This window comes from Callorhinus ursinus, unplaced genomic scaffold (genome assembly GCF_003265705.2).
Source record: "Callorhinus ursinus isolate GAN/ISIS: 27379988/994484 unplaced genomic scaffold, GSC_fseal_2.0 scaffold46, whole genome shotgun sequence".
Classification (NCBI taxonomy): Eukaryota; Metazoa; Chordata; class Mammalia; order Carnivora; family Otariidae; genus Callorhinus; species Callorhinus ursinus.
In genome coordinates, this window is record NW_027397108.1 from 2,648,778 (window position 1) to 2,664,235 (window position 15,458).

The window sequence follows — 15,458 nt, forward strand, 5'->3', positions numbered from 1 at the left end:
AGTGGATCATAGATCTAAATGTAGGAGCTAAAACTAAAACTCTTAGAAGAAAAGATAGAAGTGTATCCTTGTGATGTTGTGTTAGGCAGTGGTTTCTTAGATAGGACCCCAAAAGCACAAGTGACAAAAGAAAAAAATATATACAACTTGCATTTCATCAAAATTAAAACTCAGAAAGAAGATAATTTAAGACATTTTGGGGTTCCACCCACCTCTAGAGACAACTATTATTCACATTTTTGTGTACCTTTCATTAATATTTTCTGTGTTATGTGATCATACAATATTACATATTTTGTTCTATAACATGCATGTTTTAAGGGTCAAAAGATGTATCATTTTAATGGCTGCATAGTATGCATATATTCAGATTCATTTAATGATTTCCCAATTTTATATTTCATTTATTTTGTAATATTTTGATTTTATAATGTAATTACAAACACTATGGATAGCCTTTAATATATGCCTTTTTACAATTCTTGTTAGCACCTTAGGATGATTTCCCACAAGTACCATTTCTTTATGAGGATTTAGGATTTTGATTCACATGAAAGGCTTACTTTTACTTTTTAAAATTTTATTATGAAACAAATTAAATATATTCAAAATAGGAGAAAATATTATAATAGACCTCCACTTACCCATCCCTGGGCTCCCTTGTTTCTAAAGTGTAGATATAATTTGACCTCTGGGAGGAATATATTCAAACAATGTGTGCCTGTCTCTTTAAACAGAGAGTTTCCCCCTTGATCCATTTACTTAGAACCTATTAAATGCTGGTTCCTGTGTTGGTCTTTATACAACCTGTATTCTCTTTTATTTCTTACATATTTCTTACATTATTTCTTACATATCTCTCTTTATTTCTTACAAATACCTTAAGGGTTATTTTGATTTTTTAGGTGAAGAAGCTAAGAATTGGATAAACTAAGATGCACATATAAAATTAGGTGTTAGAATCTGGGTTCCATCCAGGGTGACCAGTTTGCCCAGGGTGGTCCCAGTTTGAGCACTGAAAGTCCTGTATCCTGGGGAACTCCTGGTGCCCTGCAGCTCGTCACAGTCTAAGCCCTTCCCCAGCAGCATGGCTCATGCTGTGACATCCCATTTCCAACTGATGAATCTTGAAGACAGGGAAGAGTTGATTATTCCTGTCAGAACATGGGTTATTCTTGGTTTTGGTGTTTATGTCTGCACAGTGTTGGATGTTTTATTTTTCAGATCTCTTCACGTGCTTGTGTGCAATGCAGCAGCTTTTGCTCTGCCCTGGAGCCTCACCAAAGATGGCCTGGAGACCACCTTCCAGGTGAATCACCTGGGGCACTTCTACCTTGTCCAGCTCCTTCAGGACGTCCTGTGCCGCTCAGCTCCTGCCCGAGTAGTTGTGGTCTCGTCTGAGTCCCATAGGTGGGTTAGCATCTGATGTTTTTTTCCATCTGGCCCCTTGTGTCAGCCAGTATCTTCCCGAGGCTCCCTTTCCCAAAAATACTTTTCAGTGATGCTCCTCTGGAAAGTGTGGGTGCACTCAATCTGGCTTCCTTAATTTTCCGAGGTCTTTCTCTTGTTTTGAGATTGTGGAGGATTATTTGGGGGGTTTTGTCTACAGCAATGTAGATGGTTTTTACAACTATACTTCAAGCTCCTCATTGATTTTGCTTCGAGATGGAATAATAATTGATTAAATCTGAATGCCTGACCTTTATCGATTTGTCATTCAACAACTTCAACACCTCACCAAGAAGAATGTGCAGTTATTCTAGCTGGAGAAACAATGCAATTAAAGACTGCGAGATGAAATCCAATTGTTTTATAATGAGAAATTAGGGAATTCAATGCAGACATTAGCTGAGTAATTGTAGAAAGGGAAAGTACTGTAGTTAGAACATATTAGAAATCTGGCCATGCCTCTTTTGGTTAAAATTTCAATTAAAACATCAGATGGCACTTCTCTTCTATTACCATTAGGAGAATATCCAATTGACTGAAAAGGCATTTGAAAATTTCATCGTATTTTTAGCATATTTGTTTCTGGAGTTGGATAAACAACTATTTGTCTAAAGAGAAGTAGTCGGAGAAGACAAAGGACTTCCCGGGTGAGGCTAGATTTAATGCATGTTAGGGAGATTTTCCTGGTGTGGTTGGGAGCTTTCACTCTTTGCAAAGTAGCTGGAAAAAAATAATGTGCAAGGGTCTGTTTTTTTCCCCTTCTTCTCCGTCTTAAGTCCTGAAATGTTTTAGTGACCCAGAATGAAGCTTATTTTTTTAATCATGCTTCCATAAAATGTAACCCCTGGGACTTGGAATAGAGAGACCAGCCAAGGGTTAGCTTGAACCCTTTATCACTCCCAAACACAGGGGCTTATGGTATAAGTGACACATTGCAGATAGATTTACTTTTACCATTTTAAATTTATGATGGCTGAAATGAAAGGAAATGCCCGTAATAATCCTCCCCCGTGTTAAAAGACATGAAACATCTAGTAATTAGGTGGTAACAAAATCTGGACATCCTTATCTTTGCAAATCACACCAGGTTTGTGTGGGGAAAAAAAAAGTGGAGTGGTCCTGCTCAGGAGTGAGGGAGGCTACTGTGGAGGCCGGCACAGGAGAGCAAGCTCCGGAAATAAATCTGCCAGCCGCGATCGTTTGCCAGATGTGGAGGGCACCACGGGATATGTTTAAATGAGTTGGTATTTAATGGGAGATTATGTTGAATTGTCAGCTGCTTGCTTCCCTTTGTAAATCTGTATCTCAGATGGTATTTCATGTGACGTCTTTGTTCTCTTCTTAACTGCCGCCTAATTTGAGCCTACCTTGGAGATCTGAATCTTAATTTCATGGAACAGACGAATTGGAAGGAATGGCCTTGGTCTCCTGAATTAGACCCATTTTGTTTACAGACAAGGACTTCCTGAAATGTCTTATCAGGCCCACTCCTGTCTGCTGATTGGCACTGGTTTTTCTGGTCATCCTTGGCACCTGTTAGGGGTTATTTTTACAAAATGCTAATTCCCCCAGCTGGTTTGTTTATGACCCTTGTGTTGCCCTCCTGCGGTGCCCGAAACAACAGTGTGAGTACTGGGTGCACAGTCCTGGGAAAACACTTGCTCACTGTTCAAGGACCCAGAGCCCTAAACCATGTTGTAAAAGGGAAGTGTTGATATCTAATTACCTCCATAAACCTTGGCAGAATCTTTTCGCTGGAGTCAAGACCCCCTGTTAGGGGAAAAATAAAGTCCTATGTTTGCAGAAAAATATTATACCAGACTGCCCCCAGGCAAAATATTTATTAGCCTTCCCGTGTCTTCATTGTATTTTAGTTACTTATCTGGATTCTGAGCAAGTGAATGGAGTTTCTGCATACCCAAAATACATCATATTAAAATGAGAACTCTACTTCCTTGCTGTGAAAAATTTTCAGACAACAGTTAAAATAGAATGAAAAGAGCGGAGGGCTGGCTGTACAACTCTGAATGGCTGCAGCTGTGTTGAGTGCCAAGTTGCTACACACACACACACACACACACACACACACACACACACACGCACACGCACGTACAGCTTCTGACGCAAATTCAGTCTTATTCTTTGAACATACTAGCTTTTGTCTACATAGAATCCAGCCTAATTATTTTTGTTTGGTAATTTAAAAATCCTTGGTTAAAAAAAATAAAGGAGCAGTATATATAGAAATATAAGATACAGGTCCTCACAAATAGCAAATGTTAATGTCCAGAGAGCAAATGTTCACGTTTTACTGTATTGGTAAGAGGATAATTCTATTAAGACATTATTGTGTGGCTTTGTCAATTTTTCAACTTGAAAATAGGGTAAGCAGCCTTTGAAGAGTTGTTTTACTGCCTCTTGAGCTGAGAGGTGAACATGGTCGTTTTTCAGGAAGCCTGCCCTGGTTCAGAGGAATCAGAAAGCTTGCCCACCCTTCTCGTTTCCCAGAGGACTGTCAATACAAGCTAATCAGACCTTAAAAATGGGTCTGCTGCTCAGGAGATCAGCAGGGCAGGAAGTCACGGGTCCGCTTATGGAGGGGGGCTGCTTGCACAGGGCGGGCCTGCCTTATAGTAGCTGTGCTTCTCCATCCTGAGAACTTACTTCAACTGGGTTCCATCTAATTTCTCATCATGGGGTGTTTGTGTGTGTGTGTGTGTGTGTGTGTGTGTGTGTGTGTGTGTTTCACCTTATTTCTAGATTAAGGACTAGGAATGATTTCCTTTCTCCCTCTTAACTTCCCCGGTGTTCCCCGTCATGAGATACTTCTGTGTTGTCCTTAAAAACCAAAGCAGGGAATTCATTCTAAACTTTAGCCACAGACATATTGATGAAGAACCTAGAGGACCTGAAGCTTGTGCTAAATTCTGCCTTTGGAACAAGGCTCAAAACAAAGCTTTTTGTAATAAGGGAAACTTGGCTTAGTTTGGAATTCCGAACCCACGACCAAACTTTAATTCTCTAATCCTGTATTTAGTCTCTGTTCTGTGTCAGGCACTGTGGTGGGCAATATGCAAGGAGCTTACTGTCCACCTTCTAGAAATTCACAGTCCAGAGTTGGAAGCAGGTGAATAAATGGCTTGCAGTCTGGTGTGGTAAGGACAGAGGCACACTGTACAGATAAAAGGCAAAGATGGCATGATTTGCTTTGTTACTGATGTTGGGGTGGGGGCGGTGTGGGGTCATTGAACACTAGGGACATCGTGGCCTGGGTCCTGACGAGTGGGTACCTAATTTCCATGGAAACATGTCTTTCCATCTGCTTTGCATGGCTTTTTTCTTTTTTTTATTATTATGTTAACCACCATACATTACATCATTAGTTTTTGATGTAGTGTTCCATGATTCATTGTTTGCGTATAACACCCAGTGCTCCATGCAGAACGTGCCCTCTTTAATACCCATCACCAGGCTAACCCATCCCCCCACCCCCTCCCCTCTAGAACCCTCAGTTTGTTTTTCAGAGTCCATCGTCTCTCATGGTTCGTCTCCCCCTCCAGTTTCCCCCCTTCATTCTTCCCCTCCTGGTATCTTCTTCTTTTTTTTTTCTTAACATATATTGCATTATTTGTTTCAGAAGTACAGATCTGTGATTCAACAGTCTTGCACAATTCACAGCGCTCACCATAGCACATACCCTCCCCAATGTCTATCCCCCAGCCGCTGCATCCCTCCCACCCCCCACCACTCCAGCAACCCTCAGTTTGTTTCCTGAGATTAAGAATTTGTCATATCAGTGAGATCATATGATACATGTCTTTCTCTGATTGACTTTTTTCTCTCAGCATCATACCCTCCAGTTCCATCCACATTGTTGCAAATGGCAAGATTTTATTCCTTTTGATGGCTGCATAATATTCCATTTTTTATATATACCACAGCTTCTTTATCCATTCATCTGTCGTTGGACATCTTGGCTCTTTCCACAGTTTGGCTATTGTGGACATTGCTGCTGTAAACATCGGGGTGCACAAACCCCTTCGGGTCCCTACATTTGTATCTTTGGGGTAAATACCCAGTAGTGCAATTGCTGGATCGTATGGTAGCTCTATTTTCAACTGTTTGAGGAACCTCCATACTGTTTTCCAGAGTGGCTGCACCAGCTTGCATTCCCACCAACAGTGTAGGAGGGTTCCCCTTTCTCCGCATCCCCGCCAACATCTGTCGTTTCCTGACTTGTTAATTCTAGCCATTCTGACTGGTGTGAGGTGATATCTCACTGAGGTTTTGATTTGGATTTCCCTGATGCTGAGCGATGTTGAGCACTTTTTCATGTGTCTGTTGGCCATTTGGATGTCTTCTTTGGAAAAATGTCTGTTCATGTCTTCTGCCCATTTCTTGATTGGATTATTTGTTCTTTGGGTGTTGAGTTTGATAAGTTCTTTATAGATTTTGGATACTAGCCCTTTATCTGATATGTCATTCGCAAATATCTTCTCCCATTCTGTCGGTTGTCTTTTGGTTTTGTGGACTGTTTCTTTTGCTGTGCAAAAGCTGTTTATCTTGATGAGGTCCCAATAGTTCATTTTGCCCTTGCTTCCCTTGCCTTTGGTGATGTTTCTAGGAAGAAGTTGCTGCGGCTGAGGTCGAAGAGGTTGCTTGCATGGCTTCTTTCAATTTGTCCCCCATTGCCACACAAGAAATTGTGGGAATAAGCAGTTGGGGAGAGTTGCCGGGAAGAAATGGCACTCAAGCTGGGCTGGGCTAAACAAATATGCCAAGAATGGTTTCCAGCAAAGTTGATGGAAGAAGAGTGGAGAATGAGAGCAGGATGTTATTTTTATCCCGTACCATTTAGATGCTGCCTAGATCCTTGATGCTACTTTCTACTTAGAGTAGGTAGAATTTCTAAGACATCACCCATATATTGGATCATTGGGTTCTCAGCAGTCTCATTTTGTTATACCTTATTACTACTTGGAAATAAAGTTCAAAAATAATATAACATCCCTGCATAAATATATTTTAATTCAATATGCTAGCTTAACTGTAATGGGAAGAAAAATAAATGTGAAGCAAAATAGCATATTTCTTGCTTGAGCAGGACTACAGGAAAGGTAAGTTATTAGATGTGTGTGTCCATGCAAAAATCACCTGCATTGGGATACTCACAAATGCAGACTGTTAACAGGTGTGTGACATTGAAGACTCAAATACTACTAGCATGGAATCAAGCCTCACCTCCCCCCAAAACCCACGGAATCAGAAAGTGCGTTCATTCTTCATTTGCATGGTTGTTATACTACATTCTTGGAAATGCAGTGGATGTTAAAACTATGCATATATGTACAACACAGCCAGGCTCTAGGATCAGCTAATTATACACAGGCTTTTCATCTGCGTGAATGTCCAGTGGGCCAATCTTCACTGAGCAGACTCCGTCTGCATTGCAGGACATCTACCATTACCGGCCCCCGCCGACAATCATTATAACCACCAGAAAAAGGCTCCCATAAATTTTTAAATTTCCCGCTAAGTTCCACTACTTTGGATGATTAAGCTCAGAAGTCTGGGTCCTTCCTGTGGTTTGGGGAGTTGGAAACAGGCAGCCAACAATTAGTTTCAAGGTCTTGTTGCCATATTCGTGATAACATTTCTGGCCATCGTCTTTGTTGATGACTTCAGAGCAGCAATGTCATTTAACACCAGAAATTGGATGTCACTGACTGAGTCTTGCAGAAGGGAGGTTTAATTTCCATTAAAACATGAATTTCATCTGTCTCTGTGATGCTTTTCCTTGGTCATAGCTCAACCTGAACTCATATTAAGGAACAACCAGATTATTCCATAATTTTCATTTTACCTTTTGGTTCTGTTTCCACAGCAGTTACCCAGAGTACTCTCCTTATGTTTCCTTATTACTTCGTGCAAATGCCCAGAGTTAATTTAGTGAAGGAAACTATGAGGGGTCCCTAACAAGGCTGAGACCATCATCTAGAAAATTCTTTTTGTTACAATTTTTTTTTCTTTTAGGGCAGTCACTACTTTGTTACTTAAGAGAGAGGGAGAGAGGATGAGAGAGAAAGAGAGAGAAAGAAAAGGAAAAAAAGGAAAGAACTAAACAGCTGGTGTTTAATGACTCCGTCAGACCCAATTATAAAACACCAACTACTTACTTTGATTTGTGTGTATCCATGCCATGGGTATACTTAAAAACAGTAGACTCTGCCAGAACTCATTTTGGCTTTGTTTACATTTATCTTTTAAACGTATAAGACTATTGATGGCACCTCACCAAGGTTATAACCCCTTTATAATCATTAATTTTTAATCTGAAAAAGAGTCTTGGGGGCAGCAAGACTCATCTATATTTACTTGGATGCTCGAATGAAAATATACAGGACTCATGTATTGGCTAGAACAACCCAGGAAAGCCCCGTCAGAGGTTAGGAATGTGGTATCTTTCTGCTTCCAAAAGCAGCAGCCCTTTATTTAAGATGCTTTTCCAATTTAATTTAATTATCCTTGAACTTCCTGTTGAAGGTTTTGAAAAATCCATGTTGGGTGGCAGGGCGCGGGGGTGGGGGGAGGGTATGGGAGTTTAGCATGTTATGATTGCCCCATTTCTGAGTTTGGGCCTTTATTTACTCTGTCTTTGGACCCACTTGGTTTATCATGTTAAATCACTATTGTTAGTTTTTAAGGGACACTGTTTCTACGTTTGCACAATTGTGTTCTCAGTTGTCTCTGGTTTCCTCAGATTTCTAATTAAAAAAAAAAGCTAGTATCAGAAGTCAGAGATTGGCTGCTTCATGTCATATTTCTTTCTTCTTCTTCTTTTTTTTTTTTTTTTAGATTCACAGATATTAATGATTCCTCGGGAAAACTGGACTTCAGCTGCCTTTCTCCTTCTAAAAATGACTATTGGGCCATGCTGGCTTACAACCGGTCCAAGCTCTGCAACATTCTCTTCTCCAACGAGCTCCATCGCCGCCTGTCCCCCCGTGGGGTCACGTCCAACGCTGTGCATCCTGGAAACATGATGTACTCCTCCATTCATCGCAACTGGTGGGTGTATACACTGCTGTTTACCTTGGCCCGGCCTTTCACCAAGTCCATGGTAAGTGAACGGCTTCTATCATCGCAAACACCGTAAGTGCGCTCTTTATGGACACACGCATTTTCTTCAGCTTCTCGCCTCTTGTAGTGTTAAGTCTGGTCTTGACGGTGACATCCTCAGGCCCATCAGAGCCATCAGAAAGGGCTCTCGATCGCACTTCAGTTGACTTATATGGCATCTGTTTCTCTAAAGGCGTCTTGGAGGGCTGGATAGTCGATACGGTTTTCAGGTGTTTTGTTAAGGATGGATAAGTCTTGATGGAAATGGTTCTCTTTATTTTGATGCAATTGTTTTATTGCTATTATGCAGAAAGCATAGTATTTGATAATGGTGTTTTGGGTCAGTAGGTGAAAAACATGGATTTGTGACCACTGAATTAGCAGAAGTGATTCCTTTGTTTTCACTGAGAATCTGTATTTGATGTTCTAAATTCTTTAACAAGTGTAAACTTCACCTTGAGAAGCTTTCATTGGTTAGAAGTGCATTTTATTCTTTACCTCCCCAAGGTGAGTCCTTTTGGATGAAACACATTTCTGTGGTTAGATTTGGAAATATTTACAAAGATAAATAGAAAGTTTTTACATTTTTGATGGTTGTATAACAACCATATCTAGAGACTTCTTCCATGAAAACATTTTAATAGAAAGTCTTTTAAATGAACAATGCACATTTTACACTATATTTGGTATGGTATTTTTCTAAACCAGAGGCCTTTAAAGACACCCAGAATTAGTGCATACTACTACTGTTCTAGTTAGATGACTTAACATCTAATCCTCAGAAAGGCCCAGACACATTTTGGCCTTTATGAGTATCATGAGGTGAACTCATTATCTTAGGGAAATGATCCCATGGCCTCTGAATACAGTTTGTCTCCACCAGTGGCCCTTCCCACTTACTGTGGTGGGTAAGGCATTTAACCAGTCGTAGCCTGATTCCTCACAACTAAGATGGCAATAGGGCTTGGTGTGGGGTTTGACCATAACAGATATGACATTTATAATAATGGGTATAGAATTTCTGTCATGATTTTAATCTGACTATCCAGCATGGTGGCCACCTGCCATATGTGGCTGTGGAGACCTTGAAAAGTGGCTAAAATACAGGTAAGAAACTGAATTTTTAATTTGATTTTACTTTAATTAATTTAGATTTATAATTAATTTAGACTTAAATAGCTACACGTACCTAACGGCTTCCAGATTGGAAAGCACAGTTAAATAACGTACCCAACATGGTGTGTGCGTGTAGTAGGTGTGCAGTATTCCTGTTAGGATGGTTGTTATTTTTTGTTGTTACATTACCTTTGGAGAGGACTATTCTCCAAAATGTCATTGTTTGTGTTGCATACAAGGGTCACAGAACTAAAGGAGTATGTAAACCGGGAGGCTGGTGGTGGTGTTTGGGTGGACCTCTGTCTCTGTCCCCAGAGGTCCAAAGAGAAAGTTATCAGCAAAGTAGGAAGGGTGTCCAGATGAAGAGAGCCTGGTCTTGAGCATGTATTTCTGGTTCTCCAGGAAGCCATAGTAGAATGAACTTTCACTGTTCTTGTCCCCAGGTAACTGAAAAACAGCATCTTTTATCTGCCACAAATGTACTTTTTTAGATAAGCATATAAAATATGAAGACTGTGAAATGTGTATATAGGTTTAGATTTTAGGAAATTTCTCTCTAATAGTATCTTTATATACTTAGGTATTTGGGGGTATTCTTAGCCATCAGAGTTGTATGACTTGGTTTATAAAGAGGCGGAATGGAAACTCACTTGTCAAATTCATAGCCAATCACTTCTTGTTCATAAACATTTCGGACTCTGCGCATGTGGGAGAGGCATCAGCATGACTGTAAACTGCGGGGTGGGTCCGTGTCACTGGCGGGGCAGACTGGGCTTACTGGAAAAGTCGCTCTGGTGTTTTATCCTTTTCTACGTGGCTTGACACTGTTTCTGTCAGGATAAGACATTTGTTTTGTGGACTCAGAGTACACTCCTACCTTTTTAACACCAATTATTTTTTGAACATAAGCCATATAGTTGCATCCCATTCTCACCCCCTGTGAAAGTTGGGATCCTAAATGCTCCTGAAGAAGCTTCGCCTGGATGCAGTACCCTCATCACCACTTGGCTGTCTGTGCTTCACAGCTCTGTCCGTGTTGCACAGCAGAAGTGTTTCCCTTGACACAAGTGTAGCTGGAGTACACGTCCCATTGCACAAGGTCAAGGAATCAAGAAGCACAGCCCAGCCTTGTGCTTGGAGGCTCTGCCTTTGCTTCTCCACCCGAGCTGGCTCCCTGAAGTATTAAACAATGGTATTCTAATATCAATGTCCCTGTTTTATTTGCTGTGACTTGCTGTGACTACGGTGATTTTAGTTACACTAATTAGGTCACCCTTCATGGAGTCAGGCTATTTTAAGTACCTCTTTAAGGAATATTGTTGCAGATCAGTAATTTTACAATTGGATGTTCTTGTGCAACTTTATTAAATGTAATCTGTCTTTTAAATGTTGCCCTTTTACAGTTATACATTTCTAATTGTTGCTGTAAATGCATTATCACTTTGAAATTAATTAATTTTTCCATTTTGGCTGCCTGCAGTATAATAATCACTAATGAGAAACTCATAGGGATTAATCTTAGCACAGCGACCCCTACTGGTAAATCTGTGTCTTTGGCACCTTGTCCCCTTGAGGTCTGGAGGTCAGGACAGGTGGATGAGGAGTCTGTGAGGGAAACGTTTGTCTCCCTTCCCACCAATTTTTGTAAAAATAAAAATAATACATACAAATGGGAATAGGATTTTTTTTTAAGAAAGCTTTATGCCCAGTGCGGGGCTTGAACTTACAACCCAGAGATCAAGAGTCACACTGTACCTACTAAGCCAGCCAGATGCCCCGGGAATAAGGGTGTTTTTAAATATTGTTTAAAAAATATACAGGATTCTTTCACTGGTTTTGAAACATCTTAAAGGAAACTAAAGTTTGATGGGAGCTTTCTGATAATGAAGTCACATCCATCATGTGTATTTTCCTGTCTTTCTAGCTTTCTTTTATGCCGTTAAAATACTCTAAAGTTGTATTTTGTGTATGTATGTATGTATGAATATACATTGTAAGTATATATAAAGTATGCATATATAGGTTTTTCTCCAAGTGACATAATTCACAAAACCGGACCCAGTGATAGGAAAGATGTTCAGGGGTAATTTTGGCTGTTGGTGATTGTTACCATGTGTCAACACATGGCAACACTTTAGATTCCTGCCATACTCCCAGGTAGGATGCGACTTGGCACTTTAGGCCAGACATCGTGATGCTTTATGCCTCGGCATGTGTGTCTTCACTGATTCCTCACAATGGCTCTGCAATGTTAGAACCATTACCCTCCTTTTGTAGTTAAAAAGCACAAAGGACTTGCCCATATCATAGACCCTTCAGGGGCTCCTCCTGAGTGCACTTGTTCAGATCACCACAGCACCTCTGTCCTGTAGATCTCTCCTTGTGCACTGAGGTTTTCTCTTTAAAATGTTTGGAAGTACCTTCCTGAACTTAACCCTCAGTCTTCTTACCCCGCACCCCCAATAAACTTTCATTTCTGGTAAACAGCATCTGAGCTCGCGTTCCTAGGTCCAAGCCAGCCCTTTGCAGATCGGTATGTAAGTTTGAAGCTGAACGTTGTCACGTGGCCTCTTAGGGTGTTTTGTGCAACCAAATATTTATGTTGGCAGGTAACAGTAGAAAGAATATCATGTGTTAGGGTAGCAAGAGCTTAGCAGATGTTTTAGGGAACGGCGTTTTCAAATCATTTTACGTTAAAAAATGAGTTTGTAGAACTTCTGGAATGATTGAGTTATGTTTCCTGTGGTCGTGTAAAGCCAGTGATTGTGCTGAGTTTTAACAGATGTGCATCTACCCCGCTAATGGATGGACCTGCAACGCTGGTTTTGTTGCAAAGTTATAAATTATAACTAGAAAAAGCACAAGATGTCATTCTTTTAACCTTCGCGAAAGCCAAGCTGAGTAATTCTGCCCTTGAATAACCTGCTGCAGGGTGATTTATAGTTGTATAATTTAAAACATAATGAAGGAGATAATAGATGTTGATTTGTTCTTTAAATTAGTGTTTTAGAAAAATACTTCCCCCCATCCCCTTTAAATACCTGCAGCTGACTACACTCTAGATACGATCAAGGACAAAACCCCGTTCAAATCTTTACTGGTGCACTGGAGTAAAATGCAGGGGCCTTTTTCTGTGTTGGGAGGAGGAGATACAGTTTTCACTGTAGAAATTTCAGCATATTCTTCACTAATCTAAATATTTTGGGACTCCTGAGTGAGGGTTGAATTCTCTTGCTGCCTTGCTCTGGCCAGTCCAGATATGTCACAAAACTAGACTCCTGAGACCCCACTGTGGTCAGGCCACACTTGACCTTTCCTGCAGAACCCCACAGAAGGACCTAGAGGCCGTGCTCTTTCTGCTGAGGTCACATCCCTGCGACCTCACACATTCTTCTTACTTCCCAGGATTATCATTGGCATTGGTTTTATTAGTCACCTCTGATTCTGTCCAGATCTTTAAAATTAACAGTGTTTGCTCAATTCAGAGTCCAAGGGATATGGCAGAGTGAAAAAGAACAAAGGATTTAGAATCATTAGGCCTGTATTCAAAACGCAACGTTTCCACCTGTTTTCATTATATAAGTTTGAAATGCTTCGGTCTCTTTGAGGCTTATATTCTACGTCAGTTTTCATGTTTTGTGCTGTGGGTTATGAACACCCAGTTAAAAGTGTTTGGAATAATAGTGTTTTGTTTTTCTCATATATCCAGAAATCCAGAGGCTGCCAGGGCTGTGTTTGGCTACTGCATAGGCAGCTCCTTTGTGATTGTCTTGGCTTTTCCCTCATGCTTATAAGATGGCTGCAGTAGCTCCAACCATTGCATCTTCTGTGATGAGGTCTGAAGTTAGAATGGGAGGGATGGAACCCCCTCTTTGCACATCTCTCTTCTTTATCAAGGAAGAGAACATTCTGTCTCAGAACCGTCCACTGTAGCAGACTTTCCTTCAGCTCCCACTGGCTGGGATTGAGTCCCTTGTCCATATCCTAGGTGCAAAGGAGGCTGGGAAAGTGCATTTTTTGGCATTTTGTATCTCTGGGGTGGGAGTTGAGATCTGGTGGCAAGAAAAAAAGGTGGGATAATGGCTTTTGAGCAGGCTCTGTTGAATAAGTGTGCATATAGTTCCCTCATCTGTCAAGTGGAAATGCTGTCTATTTTATGGGGTCATGTGCTTGCTTCGGCAGCACATATAATAAGTTGGAACGATATAAAGAAGATTAGCATGGCCCCTGTGCAAGGATGACATGCAAATTCATAAAGCATTCCATATTCTTTTCTGGAGAAATAAAATCTAACCAAGTCGAAATCAAAAAGGCTGTTAATGAGGTGCAAGAAAAAACGGAGGCTCTAACTGCTAGGACAAATCAGGCAGAAGAGAGAATTAGTGATACAGAAGACCAAATGATGGAGACTATTTTATGGGGTCACTGTGAAAGCAAGTTAGAATTGAGTGGAAGGCGCCTGGTCTTGTCTGGTCCCCTTCTGTGCAACCAGCTTCACCTCAAGCTACTTGAAGCCCCACTCTCCTTCCTTCTCCAGGTTGTTGAAGCATACTGTCCTTTAGTCTAAAACCCTCCTTTTCCTGCACTTTTAGTTACTTTCTGCTCATCCTTTAAAACCCATTCCAAATATCACACCCCACGGAAGCCTCAGATCAAGATCTGGTCAAGATCCCCCTTTATGTGCTCTCCTAAGAGCTGGCGTTCATAGTACTGTAATAGCACTCCATAAATACGTGCTGAGTGAACGAAGGAAGGAACCCCAGAATTTCTCCTCCATAATACTGAATACAAATGCAGTTTAGAAAAAATAATTTTTGTGGTTTTGTATTTAATGCTTTTCTCTCCCACTCTTGAAAGTGCTCTTTTTGCATTCACATTACTGTATCCCTGGTCCATAAAGTAAATGCTCAGTAAATATTTGTAAATGAATAAATGGAAGACGATTAGGTGCTTAATGAATGACAGCCATTAGGGCATCCCTTATCTTTAGTCTGTCTGAGGTGGGCAGGGCACTGCAGTTCAGAATGTGCAGATAAGGAAGCAGATGAGACAGGGCCTGGCTGATGCCCCACAGCTAGTACATAGGGGAGCCGGGACCAGAACCCAGCACCCCCCCCAACTCCCAGGTAAGTGCTGGTTAAGGGATCTGCCAGGAGGGTGTGTATGGAGGGAAAGTGTAGAGGGAGAACCAAGAGGCTTAGGGAAGACAGGACAGGCTCCATCCCACACTACCTCTTGGGCACATTTCATAACCTGATTAATATTCATGTGTAATACTGGGATGTTATACCTATCTCACGGGCTTGTGTGCAGAATTGAAGGAGCTGAGGAATGCACAGCATCTAGAATGTGCTCAATGCTCAACAAACATTAACTGGTATTACTTTTATTACTGACACATGTTGAGAAATAAAGATCATGACTGTATAGCCTGGAGAACACGCTAGATGCTCAATAAATATTTATTACTGTGGTTGTTTTTGTCGCTGCTGTCATCATGATGTTTTCTGGCCAGCAAGAGTTTGTTTCTCTTCCCAAGGAGTCGATACCCACCCTTCGGTGACCCAAGGTCTCATGAGCCCCTGCCACCACTGAGCACAGAAATACCACACCCCAGCCCAAGTAACATGCAGAATGGCAGCTAGGACTTGACGGGTTTCCATGGGGCACAGCGCAGGCCCTCCTGGTTGCCTGTGTTTGTTTGTTTGTTTTTTTTTTTAAGCTAACATTTACTGATTTGATTATTTTTCTGAAAATTTTATTGATTTATTTGA

General features: G+C 41.0%; 1 protein-coding gene and 1 non-coding gene across 4 annotated transcripts in view; both read left to right on the forward strand.

Annotated features, from left to right (window-relative positions):
• WWOX (WW domain containing oxidoreductase) overlaps positions 1 to 15,458 on the forward strand; it is a 925,392-nt gene that overhangs the window by 267,856 nt on the left and 642,078 nt on the right. For 2 of the 3 annotated variants that reach the window (XM_025860465.2, XM_073882320.1), the window contains exons 7-8: positions 1,225 to 1,410; positions 8,305 to 8,569. In XM_025860465.2, the coding sequence (XP_025716250.1) occupies positions 1,225 to 1,410; positions 8,305 to 8,569 (451 nt within the window). The remainder of the gene's footprint in view (positions 1 to 1,224; positions 1,411 to 8,304; positions 8,570 to 15,458) is intronic. The other variant, XM_073882321.1, reaches the window with a different exon arrangement.
• LOC112814846 (U6 spliceosomal RNA) lies at positions 13,851 to 13,956 on the forward strand. The gene has a single exon (XR_003205885.1). It is a non-coding gene; the product is annotated as a U6 spliceosomal RNA (small nuclear RNA).